General features: G+C 37.1%; 1 protein-coding gene and 1 pseudogene across 1 annotated transcript; both read left to right on the plus strand.

Moving 5' to 3' along the window:
• The first annotated feature begins 2,280 nt into the window (after window positions 1–2,280).
• LOC123786326 (olfactory receptor 11H6-like) lies at window positions 2,281–2,929 on the plus strand (annotated as a pseudogene).
• An 11,390-nt stretch (window positions 2,930–14,319) lies between these two features.
• LOC123786296 (olfactory receptor 11G2-like) lies at window positions 14,320–15,290 on the plus strand. Its single transcript, XM_045788542.2, is given in 2 exon segments — window positions 14,320–15,207; window positions 15,210–15,290. Coding segments are annotated over 2 exon segments (969 nt in total).
• The last annotated feature ends 230 nt before the right edge of the window (window positions 15,291–15,520 follow it).

Genomic DNA, 15,520 nt, shown 5'->3' on the forward strand with positions numbered 1-15,520 from the left:
CAAAATAATGTCTTCCTCTTACATTCATACTGTTGAGACAGAAAATACACACTAAGTAGATAATACAATGCCAGGTAGCGATAGGCACTTTGAAGAAAACTCAAGTGGGACTGGGAAACAGAATAGCAAAGATGGGCTAAAGTAGGGAAGGCCTCTGTGAGTTTCTGATTTTTACCAGAAATCTGAATGAAGTAACAGATTAAAGCACGTGAATACTGGCCAGGTGGAGAGAGGGACAGAGAGAGGGATGTTCCAGGCCTGGATATGGGCCACCCCTGGCATAGTCAAGGATCAGCACAGCTGGAGTGGGCCAGCAGGGGGAAGAGTGGTAGGAAATGAGGACATGGAGGAAGGCCTCATTGGCCTTCCTAGCTATGGTAAGGAACTGGGGGGTTTTACGTGTATTTAAAAGATTGAAAGCAAGTAGTTGATATGGTCAATTTTTCTAAAAACTGTCGTCTAGCTACTATGTGGGTAACAGTCTCTAGGCATATAAAAATGGAAACAGGCAATTTAAGAGGGTTTTGTAGTAGTCAAAATGAGAATTTCATGGTAGCGGGCACCAGGGTGGAAGCTGATAGGAATGCTAAAAACTGTTCAGATTCTGAATGTTTTGAACATGAGGCCCAGAGCGCTTGTTGATGTAGAGTATTGAGAGGAGTGGTGAGGATGTGGCCAAAGTGAATAGCCTGAGCAGCTGAGTGAATGGTGGTGCCATTTGTGATATGGCAGTGAAGGAAGGGTCAGCCAGTTTGAGGGGAGAAGAATCAAAAAGAGTTTAATCATAGGCATGTTCCATTAGATATCAAATGGAGATATTGAGAAAGAAATTGGGTGGATAAATCCAGGTTGCAGAAGAGACTTCATAGCTAGGGAGAGGAAAAATATGGCTTCATCTTACATAGATGGTTGGTTTTTTTATCAAGGGGCTAACTGGCAGGTCACTTACAGAGAGAGGATCGTTGGAGAAGGAAAAATATCAAGGATTAGGTCTGGTGCAGGGAGCGGGGAGCGGAAAACATGTACAGATCAAGTCAACCAGGAGAAACTCTGACACAGAAGCCTGTGATAATATACAGAGAGAAATGAGAATGACTAGTCTATGCACAGATCTCCAACTAATATAATTCAAATCTCAGAATGCTTTTAGTGACATAACACTGTAGTTATTTTTACTTTACATGACAAAATATATATAGAATACCATCATGAGGTACTTTCCCTGCATGTGATAAATTTCAAATGAGGACTGAAGCCTGAGTACTTTAGTTAGGGTAAATCTCAGTTAAAAGAGAACATTAGTCTTTACTCTAAACCTCACTCATTCAGGGGCACCTGGGTGGCTCAGTTGGTTAAGCATCTGCCTTCAGCTCAGGTCATGATCCCAGGGTCTTGGGATCAAGCCCTGCGTTGGGCTCCCTGGTCAGTGGGGAGTCTGTGATCTCTCTCACTTTCACTATCTCTCAAACAAATAAAATCTTTAAAAAAATAAAAGTCAAAAAAATAAGCCTTATTCATTCATACCAATTTCACTTAAAATGTTTATTCAAGGTGACAGAACAAGCAGCTTACTCCTCTTCCGCAACAAATTTTTAACTGCAAAGGGAACCGAGTTAAAAATAAAGAATGCTTTGAAGAATTGTGCCTATGTCACTAAACCCTGAGAGAAAGTAATATTGCAAATTGTGTGATTTCAGGAGATCTTTAAAAATAAGAGGGCACACAAATGTCAAAGTGGCCTTGCTATAAGCAACAGTTGATTTAAAGTTGACGTTCCTGGACTTGGTTGAAAGCCTCTGAATGACAAGAAGCATCTATCTTCATTTTATGTAGTGCTGAGGACACACACACAAAAAAGCAGGGGCTTAACGGCCCATGATGGCCATGGCAATCATGATGGTAAGCTGTAACAAGCACGCACCCCCCCAAGTTCCTTATTTCCTCCCAATATCACCGGGGCAAGTAGTGCTAAATATCTTTAAGTAATCTAAAACCGTGCTGCCAATTGAATTGTAAAGAAGATTGGAGAACATCTTAAGATGTAGTCATTTGTAACATGTGATATCTTATTATTGCAGTTTGAAGGGGAAAAAAATGAAAAACCCAGTTGAAAATAACCACTCTGACCCTGTGAGTGAATTCATTCTTCTTGGATTCCCTTGTTCCTGGAAGATTCAGATCCTCCTCTTCTCATTCTTCTTTGCAGTCTATGTCCTGACACTAACTGGAAACCTGTGCATTATCTCTGCAGTGTGGTGGGACACCCATCTCCATGCCCCCATGTACATCCTGCTGGCCAATTTTGCCTTCCTGGAGATGTGGTATGTCACTTCTACTGTCCCCAATATGCTCGCCAACTTGCTCTCTGAGATCAGCACCATCTCCTTCTATGGCTGCTTCCTCCAGTTCTACTTCTTCTTCTCCATGGGCACCACTGAGACCTTCTTCTTGTCTGCCATGGCCTTTGACAGGTACCTTGCTATCTGCAGGCCCCTGCACTACCCCACTGTCGTGACTGTTCAGCGCTGCATCAGAATAGGAGCTGGGTGCTGGGTGTGTGGCTTTTCTTGTTTTCTCCTCCCAGTTTACCTGATCTCCCAACTTCCTTTTTGTGGTCCCAATACAATTGATCATTTTTTATGTGACCCAGGGCCCCTTATGAAGCTGTCCTGTGTGCCAGCTCCTGCTACTGAGATCATCTGTGCCATCTTTAACTCAGTCCTCATTTTCTCCACCTTCCTCTTCATTACCAGCTCCTATACTCTGGTGATCAGAGCTGTGCTGAGGGTACCCTCAGCAGAAGGCCGGCAGAAGGCCTTCTCCACGTGTGGCTCCCATCTTGCTGTAGTGTCCCTGTTCTATGGTTCTATCATGGTGATGTACGTGAGCCCAACGGCAGGCAATCCAGCAGGGACCCAAAAAATTGTGACTTTATTTTATTCTGTGATGACTCCATTTTTCAATCCCTTCATCTACAGCCTCCGGAATAAGGAGATGAAGAAGGCCCTGAGAAAACTGTTTAGGATGATGAGATTTGGTCAAAGACAACCTCTCAAGAACTAGAATCCATATATGTGTAGGACACATAGTGATATAAAATTATAGGAAGTTAATGGTCTTAAGTAAATTTGAGAGGCAAATATGTCTCCCATATTCCCTGGAATATTTTTAGAAATGCATCTCAATGAAGCAAATAGCAAATAAGATCTTACAAGAACTTGCATCAATCGTGTGTACTAGGCTTTATTGTATTAATATTCTTGTGTGTCTTGCATGCAAACAGGAAAATGTGAAACATTATCAGGACTCTTTGGAGAAAATCAAATATAACCCAGATGTCACCTGGTCAGCTTCTATCTTTTACAGATATAGGTAACTTTGTCTCTGATACCCAGTTTCTCAGGGATCACATGCCTTAGATACCCACCACTATTTCCCTACATATATACCATATAAACATGTTCATGTGTGCTTCCTTTCTCCCACCCCTGAATCTACCCCCTATCTTGTTTTGATCTTATCAGTCTGAATGTGAGACTCACCCCTTCAACATTTTATCCAAAAACGAAGTAATTCCAGTTTTGTGTGCGTTTATTAACCTGACTACAGGTTGGGGTTAGGTAAAGTCATAGGAACGGCCACTGTGCTAGAACATGCAGCCTATCTTTCATATTATACCTGTTCTGCCTCTTTCTCTTCTTTCCTCATGCTCTTCCCACCACCCACCAGAAAAACCAGAACATCTTTTCCTTTCTCATTCAGAATACTTGTTTTCTATATGTAGGCCCTTTGCAGTTTTGGATTGTTCCTCAAACTGGGCTTGTCAAAAAATTTCTTCTCAGCAAATCTAACTCTTAAATAGCATTTTGTGAAAATAGTTTTTTTTCTAACTGCTTGCTCTTTGGGTTGTTTTACGTTCTTATAACTTACTGTATTCCTTATCTTAGTACCATTCAATACAAAAGAATAAATGTACTGAAACAGAGATGAGACCTGGAAATATGATTACCTGGAAAAACCTTAATGAAATAATAATAATTGATTTTTAAGTGCTTTATGATTTTTAAAGAATTTTTCTGTCTGTGTGGAATGAAAACTAACCATGCAGAGAGGATAGTGTGTATAAGTCTGAGGGTAGAAATAAGATAGTATTAAAAAAGAAATAAAATAGTATGGTTGTTCTTCAACAAATGGTGCTGGGAAAACTGGACAGCTACATGCAAAAGAACAAAACTGGACCACTTTCTTATACACAAAAAATAAACTCAAGATGGATTAAAGACTTAAATGTGAGACCTGAAATCATAAAACTCCTAGAAGAAAACATAGATAGTAATTTGTTTCACATCAGACCTAGCGACATTTTTTTCTAGATAGAGCTCCACAGGCAAGGGAAATGAAAGCAAAAATAAACTATTGGGTCTATACCAAAATAAAAAAACTTATGCACAGCAAAGGAAACCATCAGCAAAGCTAAAAGGCATCCTAGTGAATGGGAGAAAATATTTGTGAATGATATATCCAATAAGGGGTTAGTATCCAAAATATATAAAGAACTTATAGAACTCAGCACACACACACACACACACACACACACACACACACACACACACACACACACATCCAATCTGATTTAAAAATGAGCAGAGGACCTGAATAGATATTTTTCAAAGAAGACATACAGATGGCCAAAAGACACATGAAAAGATGCTCAACATCACTCATCATCAGGGAAACGCAGATCAAAACTACAAGGAGTTATATCACCCTACATCTGGCAGAATGGCTAGCATCAAACAGACAAGAAATAACAAGTGTTGGCAAAGATGAAGGGGAAAAAGAACCCTTGAACACTGTTGGTGGGAATGTAATTGGTATAACTGCTATGGAAAACTATGAAAGTTCCTCAAAAAATTAAAAATAGAAATACCAAAGATCCCACAGTTCCACTTGCCAAATGAAAAAGCAGTAAGGGGGCATGCAAAATGGGTAAAGGCAAGTGAGAGATACAGATTTCTAATTATGGAGTGAATAAGTCACAGGGATACAACTTACAGCATAGGGAATATAGCCAATAGAAATGCAATAACACTGTATGGTAACTGATGGTAGCTACACTGTGGTGAGCAGAGAAGTTGAATCACTATGTTGTACACCTGAAACTAATGTAACCTTGTGTATCAACTATACTTCAATAAAATAAAAAAAAGATTAAAATTTTATGAAGACATGCAAAAAATTGCTATAAAATGATTAGAAATAACTTAGGAATGGGAAAAGTGGGGAAATGCAACAAAGTATTATTTTTATATGACCCATTAAAGGACTAGTAGTGTCATTAATAGTATTTTTAATTTTTTCTATATTATTTCATATTTGCCAATTTTTCTTAGATTTTCTAAAATAGTCATTTTAATTGTATATAATTTCCTAGCACAGTGTGTATGTCTAGTAACAAGTCAAAAAGCAAATGTCCTACAGTGGTATATAACTTAAAATGATAAGAAAAATACTTTTATTTCTAGGATGAGAGCACACTAAAAGATATTTTAGGAGAGATTTAGGCAGGTGAGTCTCAGGTCTTCAAGGTTGTCTCCCTAAAATGATTTCCTTCCCAGAGTTCTAATTATCAGCCCTGTGTGTGGGAAAATGACCTGATCTATGTATTTTGACAAGTTTAATTTCTTTGATAGTTGTGTCTTTTGGGGCACCTGGGTGGCTCAGTCAGTTAAACATCTGCCTTATGCTCAGTCATGATCTCAGAGTCCTGGGATTGGCCCTGCATTGGGCTCCCTGCTCAGTGGAGAGCCTGCTTCTCCCTCTCCCTCAGGCCCCCCCACCCTACCTCCCCCAGCCCCTGCTCATACTCTCTCTCACTCACTCGTTCTCACTCTATGTCAAATAAATAAATAAAATCTTTAAAAATAATAATAATTAAAAAAATAGTTGTGTCTTTAGTTTTCCCCATATCCTTCCAGGCCTCCCTATCAATATATCCAGGAATTTTTTTCTGAATTTCCTCTTGAATTTCATCCCCCAACAAAATGTGCCTTAGATCGTCTTTAAGATCTTAGGCCCCAGAGAATGGTATTATCAATATTGAAACCACATCCCACCCTGGAAACCAAATTCTTTTCACATTATTCTTTTTTTTTCTTTCTTTCTTTTTATGAATGGGTGAATAATTTTGGTTATCTTCTTTTTTTTATTATAATATTATTTATTATATTATGTTAGTCACCATACAGTACATCCCTGGTTTTTGATGTAAAGTTCCATGATTCATTAGTTGCGTATAACACCCAGTGCACCATGCAATACGTGCCCTCCTTACTACCCATCACCAGTCTATCCCATTCCCCCACCCCCTCCCCCTGAAGCCCTCAGTTTGTTTCTCAGAGTCCATAGTCTCTCATGCTTCATTCCGCTTTCTGATTACCCCCCCTTTCTTTATCCCTTTCTTCTCCTACCAATCTTCCTAGTTCTTATGTTCCATAGATGAGAGAAACCTTATGATAATTGTCTTTCTCTGCTTGACTTATTTCACTTAGCATAATCTCTAATGCACATTGGTACAGCCACTCTGGAAAACAGTGTGGAGGTCCCTTAAAAAGTTAAAAATTGAGTTACCCTATGATCCAGCAATTGCACTACTGGGTATTTACCCCAAAGATACAGATGTAGTGAAGAGAAGGGCCATATGCACCCCAATGTTCATAGCAGCATTGTCCACAATAGCTAAATCGTGGAAGGAGCTGAGATGTCCTTCAACAGATGACTGGATTAAGAAGATGTGGTCCATATATACAATGGAATTTTACTCAGCTATCAAAAAGAACGATGTCTCAACATTTGCTGCAACATGGACGGCACTGGAGGAGATAATGTTCACATTATTCTTATAGAAACTCCTGAAGCCATGAACTTACTACTGACAAAATGTACACTATTTTCCCATCCCAAACACATTCAAAGGTGCTGAAACCTAATTGTCAGTGTCTATTATTCAGATACCATATGATATCTGAATGATGTATTTTCTCTTTCCCACCATTTTCTTCTTCTCCTTTGAAATATTCCTGCACTCATTTTTTAATATACTCATCTCCCAAACATTTACTGAGTGTCTCCTATGTGCTAAATAGTGAGCCCTGGTTTGGAGAAATAATGAAGTGCAAACTACTCACAGACCTTAGAGATTTAAAGTTGCTAAGAGAATAGATTCTAAGAGTTGTCATTTAGGAGAAATTTTCTCTTTTCTTTTCATTGTATCTATGCGAGAGGATGGAGGTTAAGTTAACTTATAGTGGTAATTATTTCACAACACATGTAAATCAAACCATCATGCTGCACACCTTAAACTTATACAGTGATGTATGTCAATTATTTCTCAACAAAACGGGAGGACAAACAGAGTGAGAAGACTCCAGGCAAATAAAGAGGAACCAGAAGAGGGGGACCAAAGGACCCAGAAACTCTGGGGATTTAGGATAGCAAGACAGCCTTGGAAGCAACTTGGACCTGCCAAGTGCTCTGACTTTACTGCTTCATTTGGTAAAGGGATCCCCAACTGGAAAAGAGGGGGAGGAGGTAAGAAACTGACCTCAAACTGCCAAGTTGGAATGAGGTCAACAAGCCGCAAACTTCACAAATATCCTTACAATTGGCTACAAATTTCCATGTTACGATTTGCCCCCCAGCCCATCTCTCTGTATTATAACAATGGCAAACAATGAAGAGAGGAGCTCAGTGGGAAAAAAGGAAAACAAATATATTTGAGAAGCCTTCTGTACAGAAAACTTGTTGGAAGAAATTCAAGAAGATATAAATTAATAGGAAGATATGCCAAGTCCATGGATTATAAGAATAATTATTCTGTAGATGACAATCAATGTCCCCATTAGAAGCAATCCCAATCAGAATTCCAGCAATAATTTCTGTGCAAATTTATGAGAGGATTCTAAATTTATGTGGAAAGTCATTGGGCAAAGACTATCAAGAAGAGTTTGAGGAGAAATAAATTGGGAGGACTTATCTCACTTGATATCAAAACTTATTATAAAGCTACAATAATTAAGAGAACGTGTACTGGTACAATAGGTACAAGGAGACAGACAAAATTCATTGAGAATCCGGAAACCAACCCATGCATACATGGACACTTAATTTATGATAAAAATAGGACTACACAGCAGGTGTAGAATATAGGTTTAATTTAAAAATGTCTAAGTCAAGTGGATTTTCATGTGGAAAAATGAAATTTTACCTATATGTCACACCATACACAGAAATTATGACCAGGATAATTGCAGTTTTTAAAATGAAAGTAAGGCACCAACACTTCTAAAAAATGGAATATTTTCATAACTTTGAAATAAGCAAAAAGAATTAGCCATAAAGAAACTTGATTGATAAATTAGACACATTAAAATGAAGAACTTCTGTTCATTAATAAGCCAGAGAAAGACAAATACCATATAATTTCACTCATATGTGGAATTTAAGAAACAAAACAAGCAAAGGGTGAGGGGAAGAAAAGAGACACAAACCAAAACACAAACTCTTAACTGTAGAGAAAAACAGATGGTTATCAGAGGGGAGATAAATGGGGGATGGGTGAAATAGGTGATACATGGAATTGCTGAATCACTATATTGTACACCTGAAACGAATGTAACACTATATGTTAACTACGCTGAAATTCAAATTTAGAAGAAAAAACTTCTCATTAAAAAGCAATTATGAGACTGAAAAAAGAAGCTTATTAAACAGGAGAAAGTATTTGGAATATATATAACTGATTGAAGGCTTGTTTTCAATATATATATAAAATACACATTATACATAATATTATATATATATATATATTATTTTAAGAGAGAGAGAGACAGAGCACACACTGGGGGGGCGGGGGGCGGGGCAGAGGAAGAGGGAGAGACAAACTTTCTTGCAGACTCCCCACTAAGCATAAAGCCCCGATGCAGGGCTAGATCTCACAACCCTGAGATCATGACCTGAGCCAAAATCAAAGTCCAACACCTAACTGACTGAGCCACTCAGGTTCCCCCAGAATATATTTTTAAAACCTTTAAAATTCCCAATAATTTAAAAATGAGCAAGCCTCTTGAAAAGTCATTATTTTAAAAAGGAAATAACACAGGATGTGTTTTCCTAAATGTTTTTTTTTTCCCAAAAAACTGACATAACCAAGGACAAATACAAAACAAAACAAAAAACATGAAGCATGAGAGACTATGGACTCTGAGAAACAAACTGAAGGCTTCAGAGGGGAGGGAGGTGGGGGAATGGGATAGATTGGTGATGGGTAGTAAGGAGGGCATGTATTGCATGGTGCACTGGGTGTTATACACAACTAATGAATCATAGAACTTTACATCAGAAACCAGGGATGTACTGTATGTATGACTAACATAATATAATAAAAAAAAACACAAAAACTAAAACAAAAACACAGAATAGTGAGGATTATCATAGACTACTCATGAGACTATCCATTTGATTAACCATTTTGGAATACTCTTTGACATTATCTGTTATAGTTGAATTTATGCATTCCCTGGAATCCAGCAATCTTATACATACACAACATAAATTCTTGTAAGCATTCGCCAAGAGATATGTAGAGTACTTCATTGCAGCATTACTCATAGTTCCCCCAAACTGGAAACAACCCAAATGTCCCCAAAACAGTAAGGTGGAGATGTGGTACATTCATACAAAGGAATAATATGTAGTAACAAAAATAAATGTACTACATTTATATGAAAGATCACCGATAAATCTCAGAAATTTAATTATGAGTAAGAGTTTCCAGACACAAAACAGATGCTGTATGATTTATTTATGTACATTTCAAAATCAGGCAAATTGAAAACTTGGTGTTTGATTATTAGTGAAATTTTGAAAACTATCTCCTCTTTTGAACAAATACTGTCAAATCATCAAGAAAGAACGTCCCAAATCCCCATTACAGGTAAATTGATGTTACTTAAAGTAGAGACAGAGGTAACTCTGGAGAAAGAAGTACTACCAGGGAAGGTGACAATGACGCTTCTGAGAGTCAAGGTAATGATATTTACTCAGGTGGTGGTGAAGTGGAAGTATGTTCTTTTAGTAATTCAGTGAGCTGTATAATTACAGTATGCATATTTTTAGGGACCATGTTTTAAAATTAAAAAGAAAAAAACAACTTCAAGCCAGATAACTTTATTCTCTGCTTAAATTCCCTCACTGATCCTTTCTAAACAGTGAAAGCTGATGTCTACAATAGCCTGTAAGTCCCTAGAGCTTCCGTCTTCACCCTGTTATCTCTCTACCGCCTTGTCCTATTACTTTTCCCACTGCCACGCTGGCCTCTTTGCTCTTTCTCCAACATATTACCCTTTCTTCTGCCTTTGGTTCCTATGACTGACTATTCTTTTTGCCTGAAATGCAATACCCCCAGATAACCATACAGTTTGTTCTCTCACTTCAAGACATTGTTTAAATGTTATCTTCTCTATGAGAATTGCCTTACCACCCCAGTTAAAGTCATGAAATCCTGCCATTCTAACATTCTCTCCTCACTCCTTACTCTATTTTTTATTCATATTTTCTAATAATACAATTATCTTATTTATGTTATTTATTTTTTTTCTCCCTCCAAAAGAATATATGTACTGTGAAGACAGGAGTTGTAAGGTTGTTTCATACAATATCCCTGGGACATTAAATATTGACTGGTACATGGTAAGTATTCAATAGATATTTGTGAAATAACAGTATGCCAATTAAATTTCTTGAGATGCCAATTCTTCCCAGCCTTACTGAGATATTATTGACATATAACATTGTGTAAATCTATATATAACATTATAACATGATGATTTAATACATTTGTATATTGTGAAATGATTACCACAATAAGGTTAACACTTCCATTGCCTTATATAATTACTTTTTTTTTTTTTTGGTGGTGGTGGTGGTGAGAACATTTAAAATCTACTTTCTTAGTGCCTTTCAAGTATATAATACATAGTTGTTAACTATAATCACTATACCGTACATTAGAACTTATTCATCTTATAGCTGGAAGTTTGTACCCTTTGACAAACATCTCCCCATTTCCTTCACCCCCAGTCCCTGACAATCACCATTCTACCCTTTGTTTCTATGATTTTAAGCTGCCAATTCTTTCTGCTGTACATAAAATAGACCCAAGAAATCTCTAACAAACTACCTCAAGTACAGATATTTGATGATCAAAGAATGGTTTCTTCTTCAAAGTAGATAAAGGGAATCCAACGATAGAGCTTCCTATTGTAGCTATTATGACCATCCTTATTACGACTTAATTAGTCCCCCAAAACCTTCAACAATACATGGATACCAGAGAAGGAAGAAAAGATAGAATCAACTTCTATATCTTCATTATTTCTTGTGGAATACTAAGACTTGGTGCTTGATTATAAGTAAGTGAAAATTCAAAAATTATCTCCTCTTTTGAACAAATACTATCAAATCATCAAGAGGATAAATCCCAAATCCTGAAAGTTCATGATGCAAAGAAATAGACATCGCTAACCCCTTCATCTGGGCTTTCATTTCAATCATAAACTTGCACTTTGAAGCTAGAGATGAAATACCTTGTAAGGTTCGCCCTTTGAAATCCCTGAGAGATTACAAACTGGATCATCCAATTTCTCGGGAGTCCTTCATGTACCTGTTGCTCTATGGAGTAATATTTTATGTCTGGGCTCTAAACCTCTTCTCAGCATTCCTCCAAAGAGTAAGTGGAAACTGTATAACATGTGGGCCACACGTGCTCGAATTTTTTGCAAAAATTATTTTACAGGAAGTGTCTTATCTTTGAAACAATGAAAATATTTCATTAGAATGAAATGCTGACAAAAAAATAAAGCCTAAAAATATCAATTTCCTTGTTTCTCTGAGTTCTGGAGAATATTTCTTACTCAGTTTGTATTTCACTCTGAAAGATAAATAAAAGACCTATACAAAGAAGCTTAGGATTTCAAGTGAAGATGTATATTAACTGACAAATCGCTGGAGAAGGATTTATTTTGATGATTTTTGTTGCTTGGTGAGTAAATACAGCAAATCTCTCTTTCCAGAGATATCTTCTTTCCCAAGCCCAAATGTTACTTTTCAGTTTCGTTATATTAATGAGCACTGGTTTAATGTGGGCTCTTTTTGAAGTAACACAAGATTTCAGCATATTGTGTTTTTATTGTTATTTTTGTTGTACATACAGGATGTACCCTAAACTCTGGCATTGGACAATTATTATCCCTAGGAAATATTTTAAAACAAGAAGGGTAAGTATCAATAATGATTTGAAACAAATCCTTTGTTAATGACTGTTCTGTAAATAAAATAATTTAACTGATACGGCTCACACTAGTGTCCTGAGTAAATAGGACCACAGGAATGTCTAAAGGACAGGACAATCCATTGGAATATAGAAAAGTATAACATAGGAGATATAGTCAATAATGTTGTAAAAACATGTTCAGTAACATGAAAACTACACTTATCATGGCGAGCATTGCAATACATATAAAATTGTCAAATCACTATGTTGTACACCTGACATATAACAAGTATAGTTCAATAAATTTTTTTAAACTTTCAATAAGGTTATTAGAGGACATGATTTCTCAAGAGCCCTGTGTGAACGAGTTTATTCTTTCTTTAAAAACATTAATATAAACTGTTTTTAGAAAACTCACAGAGTCAAGGATTTGGCTCACCTGACTTACTGCAACTGTATATACAATCTCAGGGCAATGAGAATCTATAAATAGTAGTCCTTCCCATCTAGATGCCATTATAATGGTCAAATAAAAGAGTCAGCCATCTATATGGTCTGACCTTTACACAAATAGGTCCAGGATTTCCTTCACTGAGAGTCTTGGATTTCCACCTTGAAAAAGCTTCTTCGATTTATTAAATATTCCTTATAAAATTCAAAAAGATTTCCAAGAGTGGGGAAAAAATAAGTGCTCTATTAATGCAAGATCTGTCATATCCACATCTGTTTCTCTAGCACTTAAAAGACCACTTAACACAGTAGAGAATTTTAATAAGTATTTTTAATAAGAATTTTAATAAGTATCTTTAATAAGAGAATTTTAATAAGTATCTTTAATAAGAATTTTAATAAGTATTTTTGAATGAATTACTTTGCTTAATGTAAAAGGTCAGAGTAAGGTACCAAAGAAACAGGAGAACTGAGTTTTGATTTAATAACAACTACTTCAGATGGAAGTAGCCCAAGAAAAAGAGAAGCGAGACGCTGCTTGTTTCAGATATGCCCAGAGAGGAAAGGCCTAGATGGGGCTTAGTGAGATGTAAAAAGATACCAAAGGTCCGCCTAAAAGAGAGAAAAAGGAACATGTGGGAAAAGTATGTGGGGGAAAAAAAAACTATGAAAATCCTCACAGAAACATAAAACTATTTTTCCATTTTTCTTGCAGCCAACTTGAATATGAATGAGCACACAATGAACTTGGTCACAGTCACTCAGACCAGCTGCTTTCCCTCAGGTCAACTGCCATAATGGTCATATCTAGTTCACATATGCACATAGAAATGCATCAAAATATTTAGCCAGAGCAAATTAGAGGCCAAGGTATAGGACTCTTTCTCACAGTGTATAGTGCATTCAGTTGCCTAAAAGGGAAAGGAAACATTTTTTACACTAAACATTGGTATAAATACATAAAGTAGCAAAAAAAAAAAAAAAAAAGAGAGAGAAAAAAAAAGTCCTGGAATGACAGAAGTATTTTTTGTCATTTTAAAACCATGAGCAACTTGGAGGAACTGAAAGTGAAAATGAATATTAGTTTATGTCCTGACACGATACTACATTTAGACAGATTCTTAAAGTGTCCTGGTTTAATATTTTTTCTTATTTAATCAGTTATAAATCATAAAGAATCAAGTACTCAGACTGTTGAAAGAACTCCACATGCACAGAAATGTACTATTGATAGTGTAGGTAAACAGGTGAAAGAGTAGACTAATAGAGATAATTATCCAGAATCACAAAAGCTGGCATTCCTAGTATCTAGCCTAGCATTCTTAGAAAGGAAAAAGTTGTCTCCAATTCATGTTTTCCTTCTTTCCTTTATTGTGACTGTGAAAAATAATTTTTGTTCAGGGGCTGAGTCATGAAAGTCAGTTTTGTTGCTTAAGCAAAAATCTGTTTACTACTTTATGAAATAAAAGGTAAAGAAATTTGGTGTTTTCAGGAAGAACTAGCATACTCCATTAAAGTACAATAACCAAGTCATCTCCATGTCTTCCAAACCAAAGAATGTGTCCAGCACAGAAACCACCAACTCCATTAGCCACTTCATCCTCATGGGCTTTCCCTCAAGCCCAGAAATGCGGCTCCTCTACTTTGGGCTCTTCTCAGTAGTCTACATCCTGACTCTGATGGGGAATACGGCCATTGTCTATGCTGTGCTGTGGGACCAGTGTCTTCACACCCCCATGTACATATTCTTGGGCAATTTCTCTCTCCTGGAAATATGTTATGTCACCACGACCGTCCCTAATATGTTGGCCAATTTCCTGTCCACAAGCAAGTCGATCTCCTTTGTGAGCTGTTTCACACAGTTCTACTTCTTCTTCTCTTTTGGGTGTGATGAGGGCTTCTTCCTTTGCATCATGGCCTTTGACAGGTACCTTGCCATCTGTCGTCCTCTACATTACCCACGCATCATGACTAAACAGCTGTACACCGGCCTTGTCATCTTCGGATGGTCGGGTGGGCTCATCCTCTTCCTAACCCCAGTTGTTCTTATTTCACAGTTGCCCTTCTGCGGCCCAAATACCATCAACCATTTTTTGTGTGATCCTGTCCCTCTGATGACGCTGTCTTGTTCTGAAGACACCATCACTCAGCTCCTTTACTCTACTTTCAATGTTATTTTCATGATTGGCACCTTCCTCTTTATTCTTTGCTCCTATGCTCTGGTGATTCTGACTGTGCTGCAGATGCCCTCACGGGCTGGCCAACACAAGGCTCTCTCCACTTGTGCTTCTCATTTGGCTGTTGTCGTCCTGCTTTATGGCTCCATTATGGTGATGTATGTTAGTCCTGGATCAGGACACCCAGCGAAAATTCAAAAATTCATTACCTTATTTTATTCTGTGATAACACCCCTCTGCCATCCTCTAATATATATAGCCTCAGGAACAAGGAGATGAAGACTGCTCTGAGGAAAATCTTTGGGACTGAACACGGTGTTCATAAAATGTAAATGAGAGTTGAATTCCATCTCTCAAGTGCAAATTACCTTAATAAAACATGGGTGATATATTTGTCCATAAATTAAGTTTTATTAAGAAACTACTACTATCATCTTAAACACCACTCACCACAAGATGCAGTAGTCTTATTCAGGAATATGTTTTAGCAAGTGGATTCAATTTTGTTTTGAGTTAAATATCAAGTAAGTGAAATTTTAGTATCTAAGCCCATTAGTCCTTG

Source organism: Ursus americanus, chromosome 4 (genome assembly GCF_024610735.1).
Source record: "Ursus americanus isolate L20-20 chromosome 4, mUrsAme1.1.p, whole genome shotgun sequence".
Lineage (NCBI taxonomy): Eukaryota > Metazoa > Chordata > Mammalia > Carnivora > Ursidae > Ursus > Ursus americanus.